Raw genomic sequence first — 21,336 nt, 5'->3', positions numbered from 1 at the left:
AGCAGGTAAAAACATTTTCCTGAGTTCATGTTAGTTTTTCCATCCAGAAAGAAGTTTCTAGAAGCCTCACAGGGCTTACCAAATGAAGACAGGCCTGTTCTCTAGGAATACACTGAGAGCTGTGTGTATCTCACAATGCGAGCCCAGATCTTGTTTCCTAAGGAGAACATTGGCAGCTGTCCCTCAGCAGTGACATTTACGGTTACCAAGCGACAATTCATGAGTCTTACCAAATTTATCAATATTTTTGTCTCTTGTCTCCCACTCCACCCCTGCAAAGAAATTGCGCTAACAAAACCATATAGATTATATATTGAAGCAGAGGATTTATTTTTTCTTTCTTAGAAGGGAAACAATTTCCACGGAGTTGAGAATTGTGTCGTCTCCCCCCAGTTGAAGGAAGAGCTCAAGAATCTGCTTTTGGACGGTTGTGGCAGAATCTGAATTATGTAACTTTATCTAATAACCCTGGGTTGGAGCAGGCAATTTTTAACAGCTTCAAGAACCCCAACGCCAATGCATTGATTTTCTTTTAATAGAACTGCAATGTCGAAGGACAGTGCTCGGTAGAGTCCACTCTTCAATCTTAACCCATCGGAAGATGGTCCCTTTCCAGTTGAGCTCCATTCATTTCTGGTTGAATAGGTTAAGCAAAGACAGACCTCGCTGTTCTCAATTCACTTTATGATCCTCCCATCATAAAAAATAATATCAGCACCTTGCTTTTCATGTCAGAACTACATTTGAGCCGCTATTCCCTATGCCCATGAGTAAATCCCATAAAAGCCGCCCCGTTGTACGGTTGCTATTTTTCCTTGTGGCTGATTGATTGATGGATGAGTGCTGACACTTCAATGAAGCTATTTCGACTGCCATCTCAATCCGATGATGTGAGGGGTATATTTTCTGTCCATGCCTCATTACTTCAGAATGACATTCCTGGAACTTCATTTACTTTTTCCCTCCTTCCCCGAAGCGCCATATTTTTTCCCATCTAGGTTATGCAAGCCATAAAAAAAGCAATTTGCTATTATATGTGGCATAAGGGCAACACTTTCCCTAGGAGGTAAATAAGAAGTTTTTTTTTTTTTTTTAATCCCAATGTTGAATTTAGGGATCATGTCAAAATTTCCAAAACAATTCCAACAGGCAGCCTCTACGAGAAATGGTAAAAAGGATATATTTGGATATATCTGGTTTCATTTTGTTAGTGTTGAGATTTTTTTTTGTGATAACCTTGGTAATTAAAGCAACAACAGAAAATAGTTGGTTTGTTTCAGAATCATCTAGTTCCTAGTGTTGTGCCTAGAATAGTTTAAATTTTTCACCGATAGCTGAGTAGCAGTTTACGACACAATCCAGACTTATTTGTCCTTTGAGAATAAAGAAATTCATTGTTTAAATGCAATGATGGATTTATCTATTATAGGTTGCTTTTGGTTGTATAGAAAATGCTCATCTAGAGTAAACAGATCTGCCCCTGCAATTTCCAAACTGTGCGCTAGGTATGCAAGACTTTTAATATTAAAACATGCTCTGAGCTTTTCCAAGTTGACTTAGGACCTGATTTTAATCTGTGTAATACAGTATTCCCGTTAATAATAACGTATAATTAAGACATCCGTTAAAAATCCATAACGTTAATTTAATGGAGAAAATCTAATACAGTTCTATTGGAATTTTTACGTTAAATTAACTTTAACGGGCTTTTAATGGATGTCTTAATTAGATCTCATTATTAACGGGAATATTCCACAAATTAAAATTGGGCCCTCAAAGTTTTAATGAAAAAAGTTGCAGGAACACATTTAAAATGGACACCCTGTTTCATGCTTTCTGTTGCTTCGGAAGCTGAGCAGCGTGTTAGAGCTCGTCAACAGCGGGTCCCGCACAAAGAGATTACCAGGAAAGGCTGCTGCTGAACTTTCCACGCTGCGGTGATCTCATCTTCTTGCTTTCTCTCGGATTCACCAATTTCCCCAATTCTCCCGATATGCGGGTCTCCTATGACAGTGATGCATGCTTAAAATTATTATTTTTAACCAATTAAGATAATGATGATAGTAGAGATGCCTACCACTGCATGGGAAAAAGTCTTTGGCAGCGACATGGTTAAGCCTAACTATTTGAACAACTTTCACAGAAGATGAACATTGTTCAGAGGTTTTCTTGGCTCAAACTATGGTTTAACTTAATAATTCTTCCACTTTGTGGTGACTAATGGCTCCCCAGTGCAGGGGCAGGACTGGGCAATCCAGGTGCAACTGTAATTGTTGCACTGAACAGAAACATTTCCTTTAGACAAACGTTCCCAGAGGGGTTATAAATAGGAAATGGACATTACCATGAAAAGTATGCTCCCAAGCTTCTACATATAGTGCAGCCCACGTGGACATTAAACTAGGAAGACTTACACTTTCCCCACCCTTTCCTGTCAAGTGTTACAAACTGACAAAGTAAGTACATCAATGTTCTCGGTCGTTATTTTTCTTCAGTGGCACTTTGTTTTCTCGTGACAGTGAAAAGGGGACCGTGGAGACAAGACAGCCCCATTGCAGTTTATCAATGAAAATCTAATATCGTCCGTAACCAGAGAAGTGGAAATCAATACTTCATTACCAAATTGTTAGTGAGGATGAAGAGAAATGGCGGGGGTGGTTTTTTTTTTTGGCAGTCTTCTCAGAGCAGGGTGTCAGGAGGAGTTCAATGTCAGAAGCCGGTGGTGCCACGAAGAAGGACTCAGTGTGAGGGGGATCCAGGCTGGAAAGTTGAAACTAAGGCATTTGTCCTGTAATGGGAATCAGAACAACAGAAAAAGATCCATTATTTTCTGAGGAATAGCTCAGGTGGTTATTTCCCCCACGTAGTCAAATTGCCCACCTATGATGTTTCGTTTGATGTTAATGTTTTGGGTAGAGTCATAGTTAAATCTGGCTAAAGTATGAAATAACCAGTTGATGGGACATAGAAAGGGAGAGCCAGTTTGGGAAAAAAAACTTTAAAATATAATGTGCATAAGAGATATTTGTATGCTCATGTTCATAGCAGCATTATTCACAATAGCCAAAAGGTGGAAGCAACCCAAATGGCCACCAACAGATGAACGGATAAAGAAAACGTGGTTTATACGTAAAATGCAATATTACTAAGCCTTAAAAAGGAAGGAAATTCTGGCACATTCTACAACATGGGTGAACCTTGAGGATATCACGCTAAGTGAAAATAAGCCAGTCATAAAATGACAAATAGTGTATGCTGTCACTTATATGAGGCACCTAGTGTAGCCAAAACCATAGAAACATTGAACAGAACAGTGGCTGCCACGGGCCGGGGTGGTGATGGTGGGATATTGTTGTTTAATGAGCATAACGTTTCCGTTTTGCAAGGTGAAAAAGTTCTGGAGATGGATGGTGGTGCTGGTTGCACAGCAATGTGAATGTACTTAATGCCACTGAACTGTACACTAAAAAATGGTTAAGATCATACATTTTATGTTATGTTGTATTTTACCGCAATTAAAAATAAAAAATACAATGTGTGATTTTTCCACTATAAAGCATTTTGAAAAATAAAAAAAATTAACCTATGGCCCACCATCCAGAGAGAGGTCCCGTTCACAATCTGCTGTATTTCCTTCTAGTGTTTTCTTTTACTATGCATTTTTGTTAGGTTTATAGCATTACAAGTGCCCACCAACTAATGTTCCTCACTGTTTTTTCTCACTTGGAAACATCATTGCAAATAGCTATATGAATTCTATCACCTACATTATCAGAGTTTCCTAAACCATTCTGGTGATGTTGGACATTTAATTTGCTTCCAATATTATTCGATAACATATAACACTGTGATGAACATCTTTATGCATAAAGGCTTTCAGCATGCTTGGAAATTTTCATAGGCTTAAATTCCGAAATGTGGAATTCTTGAGTCAAAAGATAGGAACATTTTTGTGATGAGGAAGTGCTACTTAAAAGTGTGCTTTGCGGTGAATTTTTTTCAGATATGTGCTATTTGGATTACTGTAGGAATGCATATAATTTCCATGAGCTCAATCTGGGTGGCATTCCTTGTTTACATCTTATTATTTAGTGGTATTGCCCATTTTAGTGAGAGAAAACACCTTGGACTTATATATAATTAATCTTTTGGAAAAGGAAAACTTCCACGTTTCTAGTAGAACAACGAAAACAAGTTGAAAATTGTATGACATTTTATGTGTGTGCAGAAATTATGTGCAAAATAATCATAGCAGACATCATAAATGATTCCTTGGTAAGGATTAGTATGATTGCAATCCTGGCAACCAGTTGTCATATACCCACCAGATGCCAGGGACTCTACACACGTTACCGCTAACCCTGGAAACAATCTCATTTTAAAAATAAGAGGAAAAGTCTCAAAGAGGTTAGTGACCTGTCCAAGGTCACATACCCAATAAAAAGCAGGGGAGGGCTTTAAATTTAGGCCTTCCTGTCAGAAGCTTCCATGCTCACTTTAGGCACCACCCTGTCTGGATTACAGATGGTCCCATCAGTGGAGGGAGCTATTTCCCTTGGACATTAGGTTTGCATTTCAGAGACAGAGGGTCCTTAGTAGCCATTCCTCTGACTTTGTTGGAACCCCTTGGCAGGTCTAGAAACTCGAAGGATGATAGTCTTGTGGTTGGAAGAAGACAGATGGGTCAAAGAAAGAGAAAGAAAGTAGAGGTCAGAAATTGCAAGGTGTAAGGAGAAGGGGGAGGAGGAAGGAGAGAATGAAAGACGGGAAGAGAAAAGAATGACAAAGCCTTTCTTCCCTAAAGAGTGAACATTGTGAGACAGGATGAAGTCCTGGGTGAGGGTGCCGTGGCACAGCCGGTCTCCTTGAGGCCCTCATTTTCTCCTCCCTGCCCGTGGTATTAAGTGATACCGGTTTTAGAGAACCTCGTTTCATTTATCACCTCCTTGAACCTGCTCCAGATTTGATCAACACCCAGACTTCTCTGGCTGGGTTTCTCTCAGGACAAAGTTTGTTCTGGGAAGGGGAGCAAGGAGAAAGAAAATAATAATTTTATTGTATTGTAGTCCCCTTCTTGGAAATTTGCCATTCACATTAGCAAACTCAAGACCGTGAGAAGTCCTGAACTTAAAACCCCACCCAACCAAACGAGACATATCTTTCTTTAACCCAGTGCTTCCCAGATTTTTCATGGACTCTTTTCCTTCGTACAAAACACACAAATATATTCGAGTGTTGTTTTCTGGAAAACTCCTTCATGACAGACTCTTGTGCAAAAACAAAGGAAGTTGTTCAGTTCCTAAGATCTCAGGCCTGACTTCATTAGTGACTTTCTGTGATTCTTTGCTCAGCTTATTTGGCTTTTTTGGGCCTCAGCATGAAACGATCCTGCTTAGTGATAACTTGACATTTTCTTTTTTTCCCTCAGTTTTATTGAGAAATAATTGACATACATCACTGTGTAGGTGTAAGGTGTACAGCATGATGGTTTGATTTACGTATATTGTGAAATAATTACCACAATAGGTTCAGCTAACATCGTTTTCTCATACAGATACGATAAAAAAAAAAGAAAAAAAAAACAGAAAAGAGAAAAAAAATTCTCTCCTTGTGATGAAGACTCTGAGGGCGAGCTCTGTTGACAACCCTCCCGTGTGTCATATAGCAGTGTTAGCTATAGTCATCGTGTTGTACATTGCATGCCTAGCAGTTATTTGCCTTATAATTGGAAGTGTCTACGTTTTGACCATCTTCCTCCAGTTCCCCGTGCCCCAACCCCTGGCCTCGGGTAACTGCAAGTCTCATCTTATTTTCAATGAGTTTGAAGTTTCTTTTTAGATTCTATGTATAAATGAGGTCATACAGTATTTGTCTTTCTCTGTCTGACTTATTTCACTTAGCATAATGCCTTCAAGGGCCATCCATGTTGTTGCAAATGGTAGGAGTTCCTCATTTTTTGTGGCTGAATAATATTCCATTGTATATATATATCACAACTTCTTTACCCAGTCCATCGATGGATGCTTAGGTTGTTTCCATGTCTTGGCTATTGTGAACAATGCTACGAACATAGAGGTGCAGATGTCTTTTTGAGTTAGTATTTCTGTTTCCTTTGAATATATTCCAACAAGTGGAATTACTGGATCATAGGGCAGTTTTATTTTTAATTTTCGGATGGTTCTCCATACTGTTTTCCATAGTGGTGGTACCAAGTGACAATCCTGCCAACAGTGCACCAGCGTTCCCTTTTCTCCACATCCAAGCCAGCATTTGTTCTTTCTCGTCTTTTTGATAATAGCCATTCTAACAGGCGTGAGGTAATATCTCACTGTGGTTTTGATTTGCATTTCCCTAATGACTAGTGACGCTGAACACCTTGGCTTTTCATATATCTTCTCTGAAGAAATGTCTGTTCAGGTCCTTTGCTCATTTCTGAATTAAGTTATTTGTTTTTTGCTATTGAGTTGTATAAGTTCATTATACATTTTGGATATCCACCCCTTAGCAAATATATGGTTTGCAAATATTTCTTCCCATTCCGTAGGTTGTCTTTTCACTTTGCTGATGGTTTCCTTTGCTGTGCAGAAGCTTTTTAGTTTGATAGAGTCCCACATGTTTATTTTCATTTTGTTGCTTGTGCTTTAGGTAACTTGACATTTCCTGAGTGTTTATTCTCTGCTCTCCATGCTAAGTCTCTGCCTCACCTCATGTCAGCTTCACAAAGCTGCAATGCAGGAGGTAATATTGTCTACACTTTCCAGACTAGGAAATAGAAATCTAGAGAGGGGAAGCCATTTGGCCTGCGGCCATCTGGGAGAAAATGTATTCAGATTCAGGATTTTCTGTTCTCTTAAACCACAGCTTCTTATATTGCCTGTGATGGTTTGGTAATGTCTTAAAGTGTTAAACACTATCATTATTGATAACTTAGAGGCGTTTGCTCAAGAGCATCTGTACAGTTATTCAGTTAAATTCCAGATATAAGTGTCTGCTATGAAAACCTGACTGCGCAGCTATTTCCATCTGAGAGATCTCTTCATATCCCACCATGAGTGATGGAAGTGGTGGATTCTTCTGGAAGGTCAGTGTTCCTATAGTAGAAGAGAATGGTAAAGAGGAGACCCTGAATCTTGGGCCACTTTGGGACAATATACCCTTTATTATTATTCTTATCTTAAAAGAAGAAGAAAAACCTTATTTTTCTCTAGGTCTAAAGATGACACCCTGGCAGAAAGTTAAAACTAGATAATGAAGGTAAGGAGAGTGAGAACTGGTGACGTTATTTCTCACTGTTCAGAACAAATTGTGTAGAGTGGATTCAGAAAAAAAGAAAGCAAATACTCTAGGTTGCCTCTCAAATGGTCGTTGAGGCCAAGCTTTGCTGCTGCGTGGGTGTTTTTTCCTAATATGTTAAGCTACTACTATAAAAATAAAACGGAAATAAATAAAAATTTTAATTACATATCTAAAAAGTCATTGGCAGTGTTCATTAAGTAGAGTTTGTGAGGGAGAGCCAGGCGAAAAGATGTAATTATTTTTGTATTAATTACAGAGCCACCAACAGATGCATAGAATTATATATACTTTAATTTGGCCGTGCTAGAATTTTTAATCCCTCTGGCAAATCATTTTGGTTGCTTCTTCCTCTTCTCCCTGTCCTTGCTCAGTCCTGCCTGCCCTCTTCTTTCTCTAGTCTGCACGGTTCTTCTCAGAGCTGCTCTGTTGTCCCCAGGGGGTGTGTGGTGATTGCTACAATGACGGGGACACCACTAACGTTTCACGGTTAGAGGCCAGGAATGCTAGGCACCTTGCAATGTGTTGGACAGTTTCTCACAAGGTGGTATTGTCCCTAATGCTGCTTCATTTTTGAAAATCTCTCTATAGGTTGGGGTTTCTCAACCTTGGCACTCTTGATATTTTGGGCCAGATAATTCCTTGTTGTAGGGGCTGTCCTGTGCATTGTAGGATTTTTAGCAGCATCCCTAGCCTCCACCCACTGATGCCAGTAGCGACCCCTTACTCTTGAATTGTGACAGCCAAAAACGTCTCTAGATATTGCCAAATGTCCCATCGTAGGGTGGTGGGGCAAAATGATCGCCGGTTCAGAACCGCTGATGTAGTGGAAAACATTTTTATAATTATTTGAGCCTAGAACCTAACTGCCATTTTACGTATAAACACAAAGTCTTTTATGCACAGTTTCATACAGACTGCATTTTCCAGAAATAAAGCTATCTTGCCAACAAGGAGAAACTGTACTTTGTTTATCTGGAATTTTAATGGGAGTTATTTGCCATTTTAGAAAATCAACTCATCTTTGGCACCGCTGCTCATGGTGTTTGAGATGTCCATTCAACACCCCTGTGCTGATCTTCATTTATTACTGACGTGTTCAAGGTGAGTCTACACAATGGGGCACACGTCGGACCACCTCATTATGCCTTCGAGGACCTCGTTACCTGAGTGTGGTCCACAAACGGCAGGACTGGAGTCACCTGGGAGATTGTTGGAAATGCAAAATGCCACGTCCATCCCAGCCTGCTGATTGAGAAGCTGGGTGTTAACAGGATGGCCAGGTAATTCCTATGCACATTTGAGTTTCAGAAGTCCTATTCTACTGAATTTTTGTGCCCAAAGGCTTTCCTTCTCTTTCCTATCGTACAGTCATGGCCTTAGATAATTTCTTTTTGAAATTATGTGTGTAGGCTGGTTATTTGGTCTATAAATTTTATTTCAGAATAGCAAAGGGGAAATTATAAAATGTTTGTGTGGAAACGTCCACACCGGATCTGCAAAGGGCGAGGACCCCTGCTCTACACCAGCCCTTCCTAGGCGTCAGGATCCAGTTCTGTAACATTAAATGTCATCTGTATGCTGGTGACTGTGAGTTCCAGATCTCTACATCCAACTGGCTTCTTGACATCTCTATGTGACTACCTTGCAAGTACGTCAAAGGTAAGTTTTTGAAAGTGGGGCACTTGAATCCCCAAATCCCCCCCACCGCCCCCAGCCTGTTTCCTCGCCTACGTTTCTATCCGTAGGAAATGGAAGCTCAAACTGCTCTATTACGAGTCATAAAATTCCTGGCCAAACTCTCTTTCCATCTCCACTCCTAATGCCCCAGTTCAGGCCCAGGCACATCTTCCCTGGCTGACTGTAGTCCCCTCTCACTGGGCTCCTTTATTGTACTTCGTGTCCTGCCAATCATTTTCCATATGGTCAACAAGGTGACCTTATGAAAAGTCAAGCTGGATTGAGACGGTCAATCCCCATTTCCTCCCAGCTTAGAATCCTCCAGTAACCTCTACTGCACTTAGAAAAAAATCCCGTTTTTCTAAAACATTCTGCCTGATCTGGCCTTGCCACCTCTCTGACGTCGTGTGGGTCTCTCTGCCCCTTGCTGATGTGTTCCAAGAACACTGGCCTTCTGACGGTATATGAAACATGCCTCAAGGCCATGCAGGGGCTGTTCCCTCTGCCTAGAATGCTCTTCCTTCTATTTGTTTTCCTAGCACCTTCTCATCCTTAAGTGTCACTTCCTCAGAGAAATCTTCTCTTACCCTTTGGACTTGACTTTTATTCTTTTGTTAAAATCTTGGCCTTTTGCATCGTCTTTATGGGAGTCACTGCAGTTTATAAACATAATCCTGAAGATCATTTTTAGTTTAGTGTCTGCCTCGTACCCTGGCTTGTAAACCCCAACAAGGTGAGGGCTGTGTGCATTTTGATCACAACAGTATCCTAAGCAGATAAACCAACGTCTGGCATATAGTAGGTACTTGATAAATATTTGCAGAGTGAATGAAGCCTAAAGACAACATGAAAAAAGAATTTTCGGGGCTGGCCCTGTGGCCGAGTGGTTAAATTCGCGTGCTCTGCTTCAGTGGCCCAGGGTTTCTCTGCTTTGGATCCCTGGCGCGGACATGGCATCACTCATCAGGCCATGCTGAGGCAGCGTCCCACATTGCACAACCAGAGGCACTCACAACTAGGATATACAATTATGTAGGAGGGGTTTGGGGAGAAAAAGAAGAAAAAAAAAGGAAGATTGGCAACAGATGTTAGCTTAGGTGCCAATCTTTAAAAAAAACAACAACAGAATTTTCAGGTATTTAATACTAAGACAATACAAAAGAAAAAAAAAAAAGATTTGTCCAGAATCCTACTTCTCTAATTCTGCGAAAGAGACAATTAGAACATGTAAAGAAAAAAGAGAAGAGACTAGAAAAATTAGTCCAAGAAAACATAAATGGACACCAGGGAGTTTTGTCATCTGTTTGGTACTTTCAACTTCAAAGAATACTTTATTCTGCCATTTTGAAGTAATTTACATTTTCAAAGCATATATATATGCTTTTCTGAAATATATTGGATAAATATTAGTGGCCCCAAATATAAAGAGATTGAGGCCACAGGGAGTTTAAATAATTTGTTCCCTTGGCAATTAAGTGATGGAGTCGGGACACCTGACTCCTGATTTAGAACTTCTTAAAAAAAAAAAAGTGAAATATAAATAACTAAATATAGAAAATGTATTAGTGAAAAAAGAGTGTGACAAGGAAGCAAAGCGGTTATGGAGACCTGTGATTTTTAACCGTGTAATCCTGGGAGAAACGTGCAGTTAATATTTTTTCCAATTGATTTTACAATTTGAAAATCCAAATTGGCCTACCTGCATTACTGAATTTCCTCGTTAGTGCTTCGCTTAATTTTTCCTGGGAGAAATCTCATTGTGCAGAAACTCTTAAACTTTGGGTGGCCAATTTTAATCCTTAGAATGAATAAAACAATTGCTTAAATGTATTGAATACTGTTTATAGACCAGACACAGCTTCATGTGAGGAGGCGGATGATATTTTAAAATATCACCCGATGTATTTTTGCCTTTTCTTAACTCCTTTCTTCTGTGTAGTTTTTCCATCATTGAAAACAGAGACTGAGACTAATTTCTCTTGGAAAGGGAGGTCACAAAATAAACCAGATAGAACCAAGCGGCTGCGTTTCCGAATGGTGAGAAACGCTTTTCATTCTAATATCAAACCTCACAAAGGTTGAGTCAATAAAAAAATGTCTAAGTTATACATCGGTAACATCCGGGCAGTGACTGTTAATTTTAGACCCACCTGTGATGCACTATTTCCATTAATCATCTCAACAGTCCGACAGAGTATCCGATATCACAGAGAAAAAAGCTGAAGTTTAGATAAAGCGACTTACCCAAGGTGACATGACTATAAATGGAACCGAATATGCCAATATTCAGTTAGAATGTATACTTTCTGGATTTTAGAGCCTTGACTCTTAATCACTAAACTAATTATTCCTGACACCGAATCTGTACTGCTGAGACCACAAATTCCTTGTCCAAGGAATGCTTGATCCCCTGGAAGAATAGGAGGCAGTACTATTATTGATCTTAATGGTCTTCTCCTCAGAACATCTGAGTACAGGTGGCATGTAGGTCATAATCAACACACTGGAAAAATCTCAACTTTTGAATTTCCTCTTTTAAAGCGTGATGTGTGATGCATCAACCATGTGTCTCAAATGCATGATACAGGTTTCCTGACACAAGCCAGACAGTCAACTGCCTATGGCTCTAAAGCTGTAGGGCTTTTCTTATCAGTGCCAGAGCGAACATCTTCTAAAGTGACTTCCGCCCTATGTCACCAACTTCCGGTATCCAACAGGGTGGATGAATTGGAAATAATTAAAAAAATAAGTTCCTTTTTTGTCGACTTAATGGGAAACCCTTGAAATGGTTTAGACTCTCTTCACCATTGTGTGCAAAATGGCTGTTGAATGAAACTGGCAGAAACAGGGTGACATCTTGGAGAAAAACAACAAGAATGTCAGGCACGAAGACGCGGGGCCCCCTGAGACTGGTGCAAATGCTGTCACTAGGTGTCATTTGTATCCTTACTTGTGTGTCAGCTTAGAAGATTTCAATGGCAGCAGAAAATCTTTTCCTTAAAGCACATTCTTCAACTGCAGGCTACCCAAGTAGTTAAGAAACAGAAATGAAAGAACTGGCATGAGTGCTTGCCCTGTGAAAATCTCTTGACAACTCACGATGCGATTATGGAGTCTTCACTGCTGCAGTTATCCCTAATTATAATCAAAGGTACGTCAATCTAAATAAAAATGATAAGGCAGGGAGAGGGGGGCATTCTCCACCCCCCCCCCCCACTAGCTTTCTAACATGAATCTCTTCACAGTAGGATGCTTTGACAAAGCTTGGAGTGAATAATTATCAAAAAGAGATGGAGCCCAGTGTTAAGTCAAACATATTTTTGCAGTTGGGAATGCTTTTCATTTTTTTATAGAAAGGAATGCTTTCAATTTTAAATATTTGGTTTTACTATGGGAAACTCCTATTGTCTTTATTGTCAATACAACAAAAATGATGGAAGAAGCTTCTGCCAGACATTACGTATTAGGAAAGGCTTTGCTGACTCTTGAATCCTGGGATACATTTTCCTATGGAAAAGGTCAAACTTGGGATGGATCATGTTTCCATTTTTGCTTTCACTACTAGGAAGCTCAGAGGCAAATTGGAGGCCCAACTTCGGCAACTGTCTAACTTCTTAAGGCCATAGTCTATACCCATTAACTTTTCTTCGTGTTCTCTCTCCATTTTCCTTTGGCATATTTGTTAATAGTTCGGCTCTGTCATTTACTAGCTGTGTGACATTGGGGGAAATGACCCACTGCTTCTGAACCTGAGTTTCCACATCTGCAAAACCAAGGTAATGATAGTACCTTCCACAGATGGCATGTGGCACATGATAATTGCTCAATAAAATGTAGATTTTTAAAATGATTTTCTTTTCTTTTATGATTTTATTGCATTGCATACAATAGAATACCTTAAAATTGCTGTAGAATAAATTAAAAAATAAATACATAAAATTCTGCTTATGTGTTAGAAATAAGTAATTATTGGGTCTTGGAAAATTGATTATTCTTTCCTTCTGGAAATTTAAAGAACCAAGCAGAAGAGAGGCTCTTTAGTTCATGCATTAAACAAACGTTGAAAAGAAATCAGTTGTCAATTCAGATGTGAAGCTAAGAAAAGTTTTCCCCTTTTATAAAAAAAAGGATAAAATAGCGTTTCAAGACATTTGATGTGGATATTAAGAAGAAGAAAGTAGAAAGCAGTCATAATATCTACCATTTTTATTAAGTGCTCATTATAAGTTCTGTGCTTTACAATAACACCTGGCAGTATATTTCATTGTCCCTATTTATTGATGAGAAAGCAGGCTGGGATTGCTTAAGAAATGTAATCAAGGTCAGATAGCAAGCACAGTGGTAGAGCCAGCATTTGGATTTAGGTCTGTCTGACTTCAAAGCCTCTTCTGTAGCCAGTATTTATTGCTGTCAATGGAACTAACTAGAATCTTCTAAAGGCACATTGCTCAGTAAAGCTATACAGTATAATGAAAAATGATAAGGACTAAAAAACTGTCCGGCTGTTGTCGTCCTTTCAAGAGATAAATTAAAAGGATGGCAAAGAACAGGACAACATCCTGACAATGGAAAAGGAAAACGTCCCTGGTGATTTCAATGTTAATTATAATTTCATGTTCGGCAATTATGTATTTAACATTTGACAGTTCTCATATATGGTCGCTTTTGGTGCGTGGCCATAGACGAGAGAAAGGAAGCAATTTCCCTGTACCCATTTTTATTGAGCCACATTCATATACTCCAAAAGGGCACTTAAATTGTTTGAAAGGGGTCTAGATGCTGGCAACCACCACCATAAACAACCTGGACAGTTTAAAGTCCAAACCGCCAGCGACATGATTCACAATGGAACCCATCTTCTCTAAGTGGAGTGCCGAGCCAAATGTTATTTATTACAACTAACTTACAACCAAACAAGATTCACTGCGTGGACACAGCGAGGGGACTTTACTGCGGCCTAAATGTGAGTTGTTGGCGTTTGGGAAGAACAGCATGCCCTCCAAGTATGAAAAATGAACGGGCAGAGTTTTTTTTTACCACTGTGATTCTGTGTCTAAGCCCATGCTGGCACTGTTGGTGGTGTGTCTACACTGGAAAAGTGGGTTAATGGGTGGAACACATGTTTAGACAATTCAGGCAAACCCTCCCACTTTCCAAGAAGAGTCTCCTTTCATTTTAAAGATAGGTTTTATTCATTGCGTGCCTACTCTTCGCCTGACGCGACTGCTGTTGTTTTCTTCAATTCTTATAATAATCCCCCAAAGCAGCTCTATGAACCCATTTTTTAGAGGTCGGGAAACTGAGGGGCAGAGGCTTAAGTAAGGAGACCAAGATCACAGGCTTGGGGTGCGGTAGACCTGGGATTTGAACTCAGATTGCCCTGTCACCAAAGTGTCATACTGCTTCATGATAATAACCCTTACCCTTTACCAACTTGATTGCTACCAATAATTACCAATCCTCACAAAGGACTGGCAAAATATGAGTTGTTTCCTCTTTACAAATGAGGAACCAGAGGCCCAGGAGGGTAAATTGGTCCCTCCGCCCACACAGCTGTTTCCTAGTGAAGCTGCAATGAAATCAAGATTTGCCTGCATCTCAAACCTAGTCTCATCGGGCGCTTCTACTGTTTCCCAAAGCACATTATGGAGAGTCCAGGCCCCGTGAGATGCTCTAACAAAAACATGATGGTCTTTTATTCATTTATTTATGTTTTAAACAAAACCTCCTCAAAAATGTCAAGCTTCTTCCCACCTCACAGCCTTTGCATCTGCCCTACCCCTCGCCCGGAGGGCCCCTCCCACGACTCTGGATCACTCTCACTCCCCGCTCATCCACCGGCTTAAACAGTACGTCCTCAGAAAGACCTTTTCTTATCCTAGATTTCTTCTCTCTCACCCCCACTTGTCATGAATAATATATTGGTTTGTGTGAATACTGGTTTCTTCTTGTCTCTCCCACTAGCCTGCACGAGGGCAGGGGTGGCACCTGCCTTGTTCAAGTCCCCAGAGTGCCAGCCCAGGGCCTGGGCCACGGGGGTCACTCAGGGAAGAAACGCGAGCTGCTCTTTGTCCTTTGTCCTGGCTCTTCCTTTGTAGAGTCAGGGATCCTTCCTGCCCCCAACATTTTGCGGATGGTGACCCAGAGGTCCAGACTTCGCATGCATTGGGTGATAATGAGAATAGTAACAAGAAACACTTGTTATTTATCAACCCAGAATGTTCTTGACCCAGAGCCTAAGTGTTTCACCAATCATATCTGATTTAGTCCTCAAGACAGACAAGGAAAGAAACTGAGGCTCAGAGATTTAAGCACGTTGCCCAAGTTCACAGCTAAAAAGTGTCACAGAGTTATTTGATCGCGCCTGGTGCCCTGGGCAGGTTGTCCACGCTGGGCCCACTCCACATGGGAGTCACCTGGGAGCCTGAAAACACCCATGCCTGGGCCCACTCCCAGAGATTCTGCCTTAATCGGTCCGGGCTACGGCCTGGGCACTGGGTTTTTAAAAGTTCCCCAGGGGATTGTAATGTGCTGCCAAGATTGAGAGCTACTGCTCGAATGTACAATTGATTGATTGATCACTGCCATTTAATCAACTAACCCTTCGTGCAGAGACTCCATAGAATACAGCTTGTACAATTCCACTACAGCATTCCTTGCTTTCTTCTCTCTCTGTCTCTCTCTCCCCCTCCCTCGCTCTTTCCCTTCCCCACTCCAAAATCTGCCTTTCTATGTAGATGAAATTCCCTCACAACACAGACAAATGTTTTAAAAAATGCAATGAGCCACTGTTTAAAAAGACAGCGACCCTTATTCCCAAGTCCCAGCCAAAACGGTCTAGTTCCTTCTCAAATAAGAGTGAGCAACAACATCTCCAAACAAATGAAGGTCATAGGAGATCTTCCAGTCCTGGGGGTTGTTTATTTGTTTGCTTTTTGGTCATAACAACAATTGCTACTATCAGATAATGAGGATTCACCTGGTACCCGTGCTGCGTGAGGCTGGAGGGGACAGAGAGGTGGGTGCTATCAGCAGTGCCGTTCTACAAAGGGCCACCTGGCTCACGGGAGTGTGAAGTGATGGGCACCGGGGCCAGAACCCCTCGCCCACCTCCACCTGCACCTTTACCATTAGACCACACTGCCAGGAGGCCCTTCAGACCACCCTGTGATCCCGGCTGTGCACTGAAAAAACACTAAACCGGGCTTTCTTTCTCGACGGAATTCAAGGCTTTCTTCCACCCTGAAATCAGCTGTTCAGAAGCAGTGATGTGTATTTTAAATGTCTCTCTTATAAAATTTCCTAGAAAACTTTCAGTCTTTCCAAGCAGAGCTATCAGTGAGGCAGTAGGTGGACCGCTCATCTTTTGTGTAAAGGAAGTTAAAGGAAAGCTTGTAGGGAGGGTTCCCATAGCCACAAGCCTCTTCCTCTGAGGCCAGGGGCAGGGGCAGGACGGTGGTCAAGAGACGCAGCCACCGGGGCCGGCCCCGTGGCCGAGTGGTTAAGTTCATGCGCTCCACTTCCGGGGCCCAGGGTTTCACTGGTTCCGATCCTACGTGTGGACCGGGCACCGCTCATCAAGCCATGCTGAGGCGGTGTCCCACATAGCAGAGCCAGAAGGACCTACAACTGGAATATGCAACTATGTACTGGGGGGCTTTAGGGAGAAAGAAAGAAAGGGCGGGGAGAGGAAGACTGGTAACAGATGTTGGCTCAGGTGCCAATCTGTAAAAAAAAAGAAAAAAAAGAGAAGCAACTACTGATATTAAAGTAATAATGACGAAAGCTTTACTGACAGACAACATGGAAGCCAGTGTTATGGACTGAATTGTGTCTTCCCCAAATTCATGTGTTGATGACCTAAGCCCCCCCAGTACCTCAGGACCTGACTGGATTTGGGGATCGAGCCTTTAAAGAGGTGGTTAGGTGAAGACGAGGCTCTTAGGGTGGGCCCCAGTCCAATCTGACTGCCGTCCTTATAAGAAGAGGAGATGAGGACACGGACACCAGGTTGTGTGCACACAGAGGAAAGACCGCGTGAAGAGGCAGCAAGAGGGTGGCCATCTGTCAGCCGAGGGGAGAGGCCTTGGAGGAAACCAACCCCACCTGCTCCCTGATCTTGGACTTCCAGCCTCCAGAACTGGGAGAAAATAAATTTCTGTTCTGTAAGCCGCCCAGTCTGTGGTCTTTGGTCACAGCAGCCTGCGCTGACTCATACAGCCCGGGGAGGAAGGACAAGTGTTCAAAGCCGGAAACTGATGCACTGGCCAGCAGGCAGCCTGTTCTTCCACGTTCTGGAAAGTGTATTCCAGCCGGTTCTCTCCGTCACCCCTCCTGCCTGTGGGGTGAGCTGGGAAGGGAATAAGGCCATTTGAAAAAATAAATTGAGGCCCAGATTTCCACAAAACCATAAGGCAATTGGATGGCCATGCTGGCACCACAGCTCTCTTTCAGAATTTTATTTTGAGTAGAGTTGCAAATATTTTTGGGAAAGGAAACCCTCTGGATGCCTCAAAAGGCATTTCTTAGAAATTGTTAACTCCTTAATTCTTTAGCTCATGCCTGCAGGGTAAGAGGAGCTTGCCAGGAACCTGGAGCAACTAGGGAGCAGTTGTCTCAGATATTAGACCAGCACAGGGACTCCCGGAAAGCTTCTTAAGAGGGAAGAGACTGTGGAAATTTCCAGAAGGGGCAACCAGAGGTTCTGCCTCAGAGTCTTTTGGGGACTTCCTACCCTCATCTCAAGCACAGTAGCTTCATTTCATCTGTTTTGTATAGAGGGCTCCATATAAGGTTGTATTTGAAAAACATATTCAACTGCTACCAAAATTATTATTATAAATTTATATAATAATAATGACGATAATGATGATAATCATAAAGGCTGTTGCCCATTGGACCAGGTCAGGTAGCAAAACTTTGTATATTTTTCGGCTCTTGCCATACCAGTGAACACTTAACAAATTCAAGAAGTATTAGGGAAACATTTGCTTGGTGCCAGACACTGGGTGCTGTTTCAAGAAGGGGACACAGCAGGGAACACAACAGACAGATCCTCTGCCCTCGGGGAGTTTGCACTGCAGAGGGAGAGAAGACGTGCAAATGCGAGACGAGGGCAGGTGAGGTAAGTCTGTGAAGATCCAGTAGAGTGATGGAAAAGTGAGTGGCTGTTGGGGTGAGTATCAAAGTGGCTACTTTGAGAAGGGGCTGGGAAGGCCTCTCTAGGAGGTGGCATTTGAGTGAAGACCTGGAAGATGAGAAAGGGTCAGCCATGGGGACACCTGGAAGAGTAAATATCTAGGTGGAGTATCCTCAGGTGCAAATCCCTACGCGTGGCAAAGGGCTTGGGCCATCGAACGGAAGATGACAAAGCCAGAGCAGACAGAGGCTCAGCCCAGACTGGGCCAAACCAACCCACCAACAATCCAGAGTAAAACCGGAGCCGCATCCAGCATCCCACAGCCTCCGGTCGAGTCTCGCCTGTTGCTTGTTTTCATATGGCCTATGAGCTAAGAATAAGTTTTACATTTTTAAAGGACTGAAAAGCATCAAAGGAAGAATACCTCATGACACATCAAACTTATATGAAATTCCAATTTCAGTGTCCATTGATAAAGTTTCACTGGCACATGGACATGCACATTTGTTCATGAATTATTTCTGGCCGCCTTCGTGCGACAACGGCAGAGCTGAGTGGCTGTGACAGAGATTGTACAGCCTGAAAAGTCTGGAACATTTACTATCCAGCTCTCTACAGAAAAAATTTCCCATCCTCTGCTTTCTTTGGAAATAGCTCTTTTTGAATACCCGTGGGAGTGACTTTTCTCCACTTAGCAGTGGGTCCCTTTTCCTCAAAAGGTCTCCAGACAGAGACGTCCATGAAATGTTGGCTCCTTGAATGAAACACTCCAGGAAGCTCTACCTTATTCTTAACTGACTGCCGATATTTACTCCTTAATTGAATCCATATGTGTTACGATTCTCCTGTGCCGGCGCTGGGCTGGGTGCTGGATGTCCAACCTGGAACCAGATGGTTTTATCCTTGCCTTCTTGCAGCTTACATTCTAGTTCAACAGGCAGGCTTTTCTTCTGCTCCTCTTAGCTGCCTCTGCACCCTGGCGTGGTAGGATGTTTGACTGACAGCTTCAAAGCCGAGCCAATCACATGCATGCCATATTCACATCAGTGCCCTCTTAGTTAGATGTTTCAATCAATAATTATGAGAAAATAAAGTGAGGCAGGCTTGAGGATAAAGTGAGAGGAGAGGCTATACACACATAAGGTCATTTCCACACTATGAGGAAAGCCGGGCAGGAAACCTTCACCTGACGTCCATGCGTGCCATTCAGGCGATCCATGAACTTGCATGGGAAAGAAAATGACATCTTCAATTTCACGAAACTCTAACTGAAATTTAGTATTTCCTTCACTTATGAAAACAGACACCAAATCACAATAGTAGTAGCAGCATCGTGATTTTTATCACCGTTTTCACCAAAATGTCACAGATATTTTCGTCACATTACATTTGTTGCAAATATCTTGAATATCACGTACACGCGTTACTTTGAAATTATAGTGGTTATTGGCCTTGGTGCTGGTCATGCTATTTAATGTGTATAAAGAAATTCATTTTTTACTATATCACAAACTGGTTTCTTTAATATTTGATAACTAACATATTTCCATGATTTTCTAGCCCTATGTATTCTATTTTATGTATTTAAAAGCATTAGTTTTGAGAAGGGCTCCATGTGCTTCACTACATGGCCAAAGAGGTCCACAGCCTGAAACGACCAAGAACTTTTGTGGCCTAAGGAAACCAAGGGCTCTTCAAGCAATTCTTAACCTTCCATGAGCATCACAGGAGGGTTGGTGATCCCTGGAATTTTGAGCAGCAATTGTTACTCACGTCGTTCAAGTTTATGGCAAAGACGAGAGATGACACCATAAGCAAAATTTTGCATTTCTGTGTTTGTGTGTGTATGCATTTGTAAACAAACACTTGTATATTTAATTTTTCTGGAGAGAGGATCTGTAGCTCTCATCAGATTCTCCAAAAAGTTCTTGATCCAAATACGACTTCAGGACCACCATTCTAGAAGGAGGAATCCTAGGATGGGACTCCTTCTAAACCAGGCTGTGATGTGGGAATAGTCCCAAATGTACAATGTGGCTACTTTCTGGAGAGTCCCATTTCTCCGAGCACTCCTCTCTAACACTGGTCTATTTTCACCCAAATCCAAAGTTGCAAGTCTATCCAACCAAGAAAATGTCCTACAAGGGGCTAAATAAGTGGCCACAAAAGTATTTGTGTGAAGGATTCCCTCAATATCTGCTTTTGTGTGAGGAGGGAGCGCCAGCGGCTCCCTAAGTTAATCTTCATTATCACATAAGTGGCTTTTCCCTTCCTGGTTTTAAATTAAGATACCCTAGACACTCTCCTTTCTTTTCTCTACTCCACGCACACAACTAGCCAGTGAGGCATTTTAATTAGACCTCCTCTATTATTAGAGCACAGAAAAAAAAATCATGGCTGGTCCAAAGGACCCCAAGCTAGGAAAGAGAAAGGTAATCATTTAATTTGTTGTTGTTTCCATAAATCAGGGCCCAGTCATCAATTTCACCACATATTTGAGAGCACATGTTATTGACAATGTGTTCGTGGAGAAAAATGGCGTTTGCTGGCAAAGTTGTTCCATTTTCTAAAGATTAAATTGTTCATTGTACAGGCCGCCATCTGCCCTCCCTGGAAGAGATTTAGTTGTTGGCAGAGGCATTCAAAGTCTAGAAGACAAAGTTAAATTTCTTTTTCTTTATTGCTATGCATAACTTAGGCAAATTCATTCATTCATCCATCCATTCATTCAATATTTATAAATTTCTTTTGTGATGTCAGATAGCTTCCAAGGAATGGATCCCTGTGGAAGGATCATGTGTAACCTGGGAGCTGATTGATAATCCTGTGGTCTTCATTCATGCATAGGACCCTTCGAATGGCTGCCATTTCTGTCTACCACCCAACTTGTGTGCTACCAGGAGTCCAACAGAATTAATGGTAAGAAAAGTTTCCTCCCTCTAAGAAGCTTCTAGACTGTAGAAGATAAATAAGACAGACACATCTAATAGCAATACAACAACACGTGCCTTGAGAAAAACACAAAGGAGAGGCAGAGGTCATTTCTGAGTAGAAGCTTCTTGGAAGAACTGAGTAGAAGAACTCGGAAAACCATGTGTATGTTCACGTACATAATATTCTTTTATTTTTACACTATCCCATTGTAGAAATTGGTATTGATGTTCCCATTTTGTAGGTGAAGTCGCTGAGGCTCAGAGAGATGAAATGATTGGCTCAAGTTCACG

The 21,336-nt window shown here is 41.6% G+C and overlaps 1 protein-coding gene across 3 annotated transcripts in view; it reads right to left on the bottom strand.

Annotated features, from left to right (window-relative positions):
• Positions 1-302: 302 nt before the first annotated feature.
• TSHZ2 (teashirt zinc finger homeobox 2) overlaps positions 303-21,336 on the bottom strand; it is a 439,178-nt gene continuing 418,144 nt past the window's right edge. For 2 of the 3 annotated variants that reach the window (XM_070589581.1, XM_070589585.1), the window contains exon 3: positions 303-2,788. Coding sequence is in view for 1 of the 3 variants with exons in the window: in XM_070589585.1 (XP_070445686.1) it covers positions 2,787-2,788 (2 nt within the window). In the remaining 2 variants the exon portion in view is untranslated. The remainder of the gene's footprint in view (positions 2,789-21,336) is intronic. The other variant, XR_011531206.1, reaches the window with a different exon arrangement.

This window comes from Equus przewalskii, chromosome 21 (assembly GCF_037783145.1).
Source record: "Equus przewalskii isolate Varuska chromosome 21, EquPr2, whole genome shotgun sequence".
Classification (NCBI taxonomy): domain Eukaryota; kingdom Metazoa; phylum Chordata; class Mammalia; order Perissodactyla; family Equidae; genus Equus; species Equus przewalskii.
The sequence above is the reverse complement of the archived record's forward strand: the minus strand, read 5'-3'. Positions and strand labels throughout refer to the sequence as shown.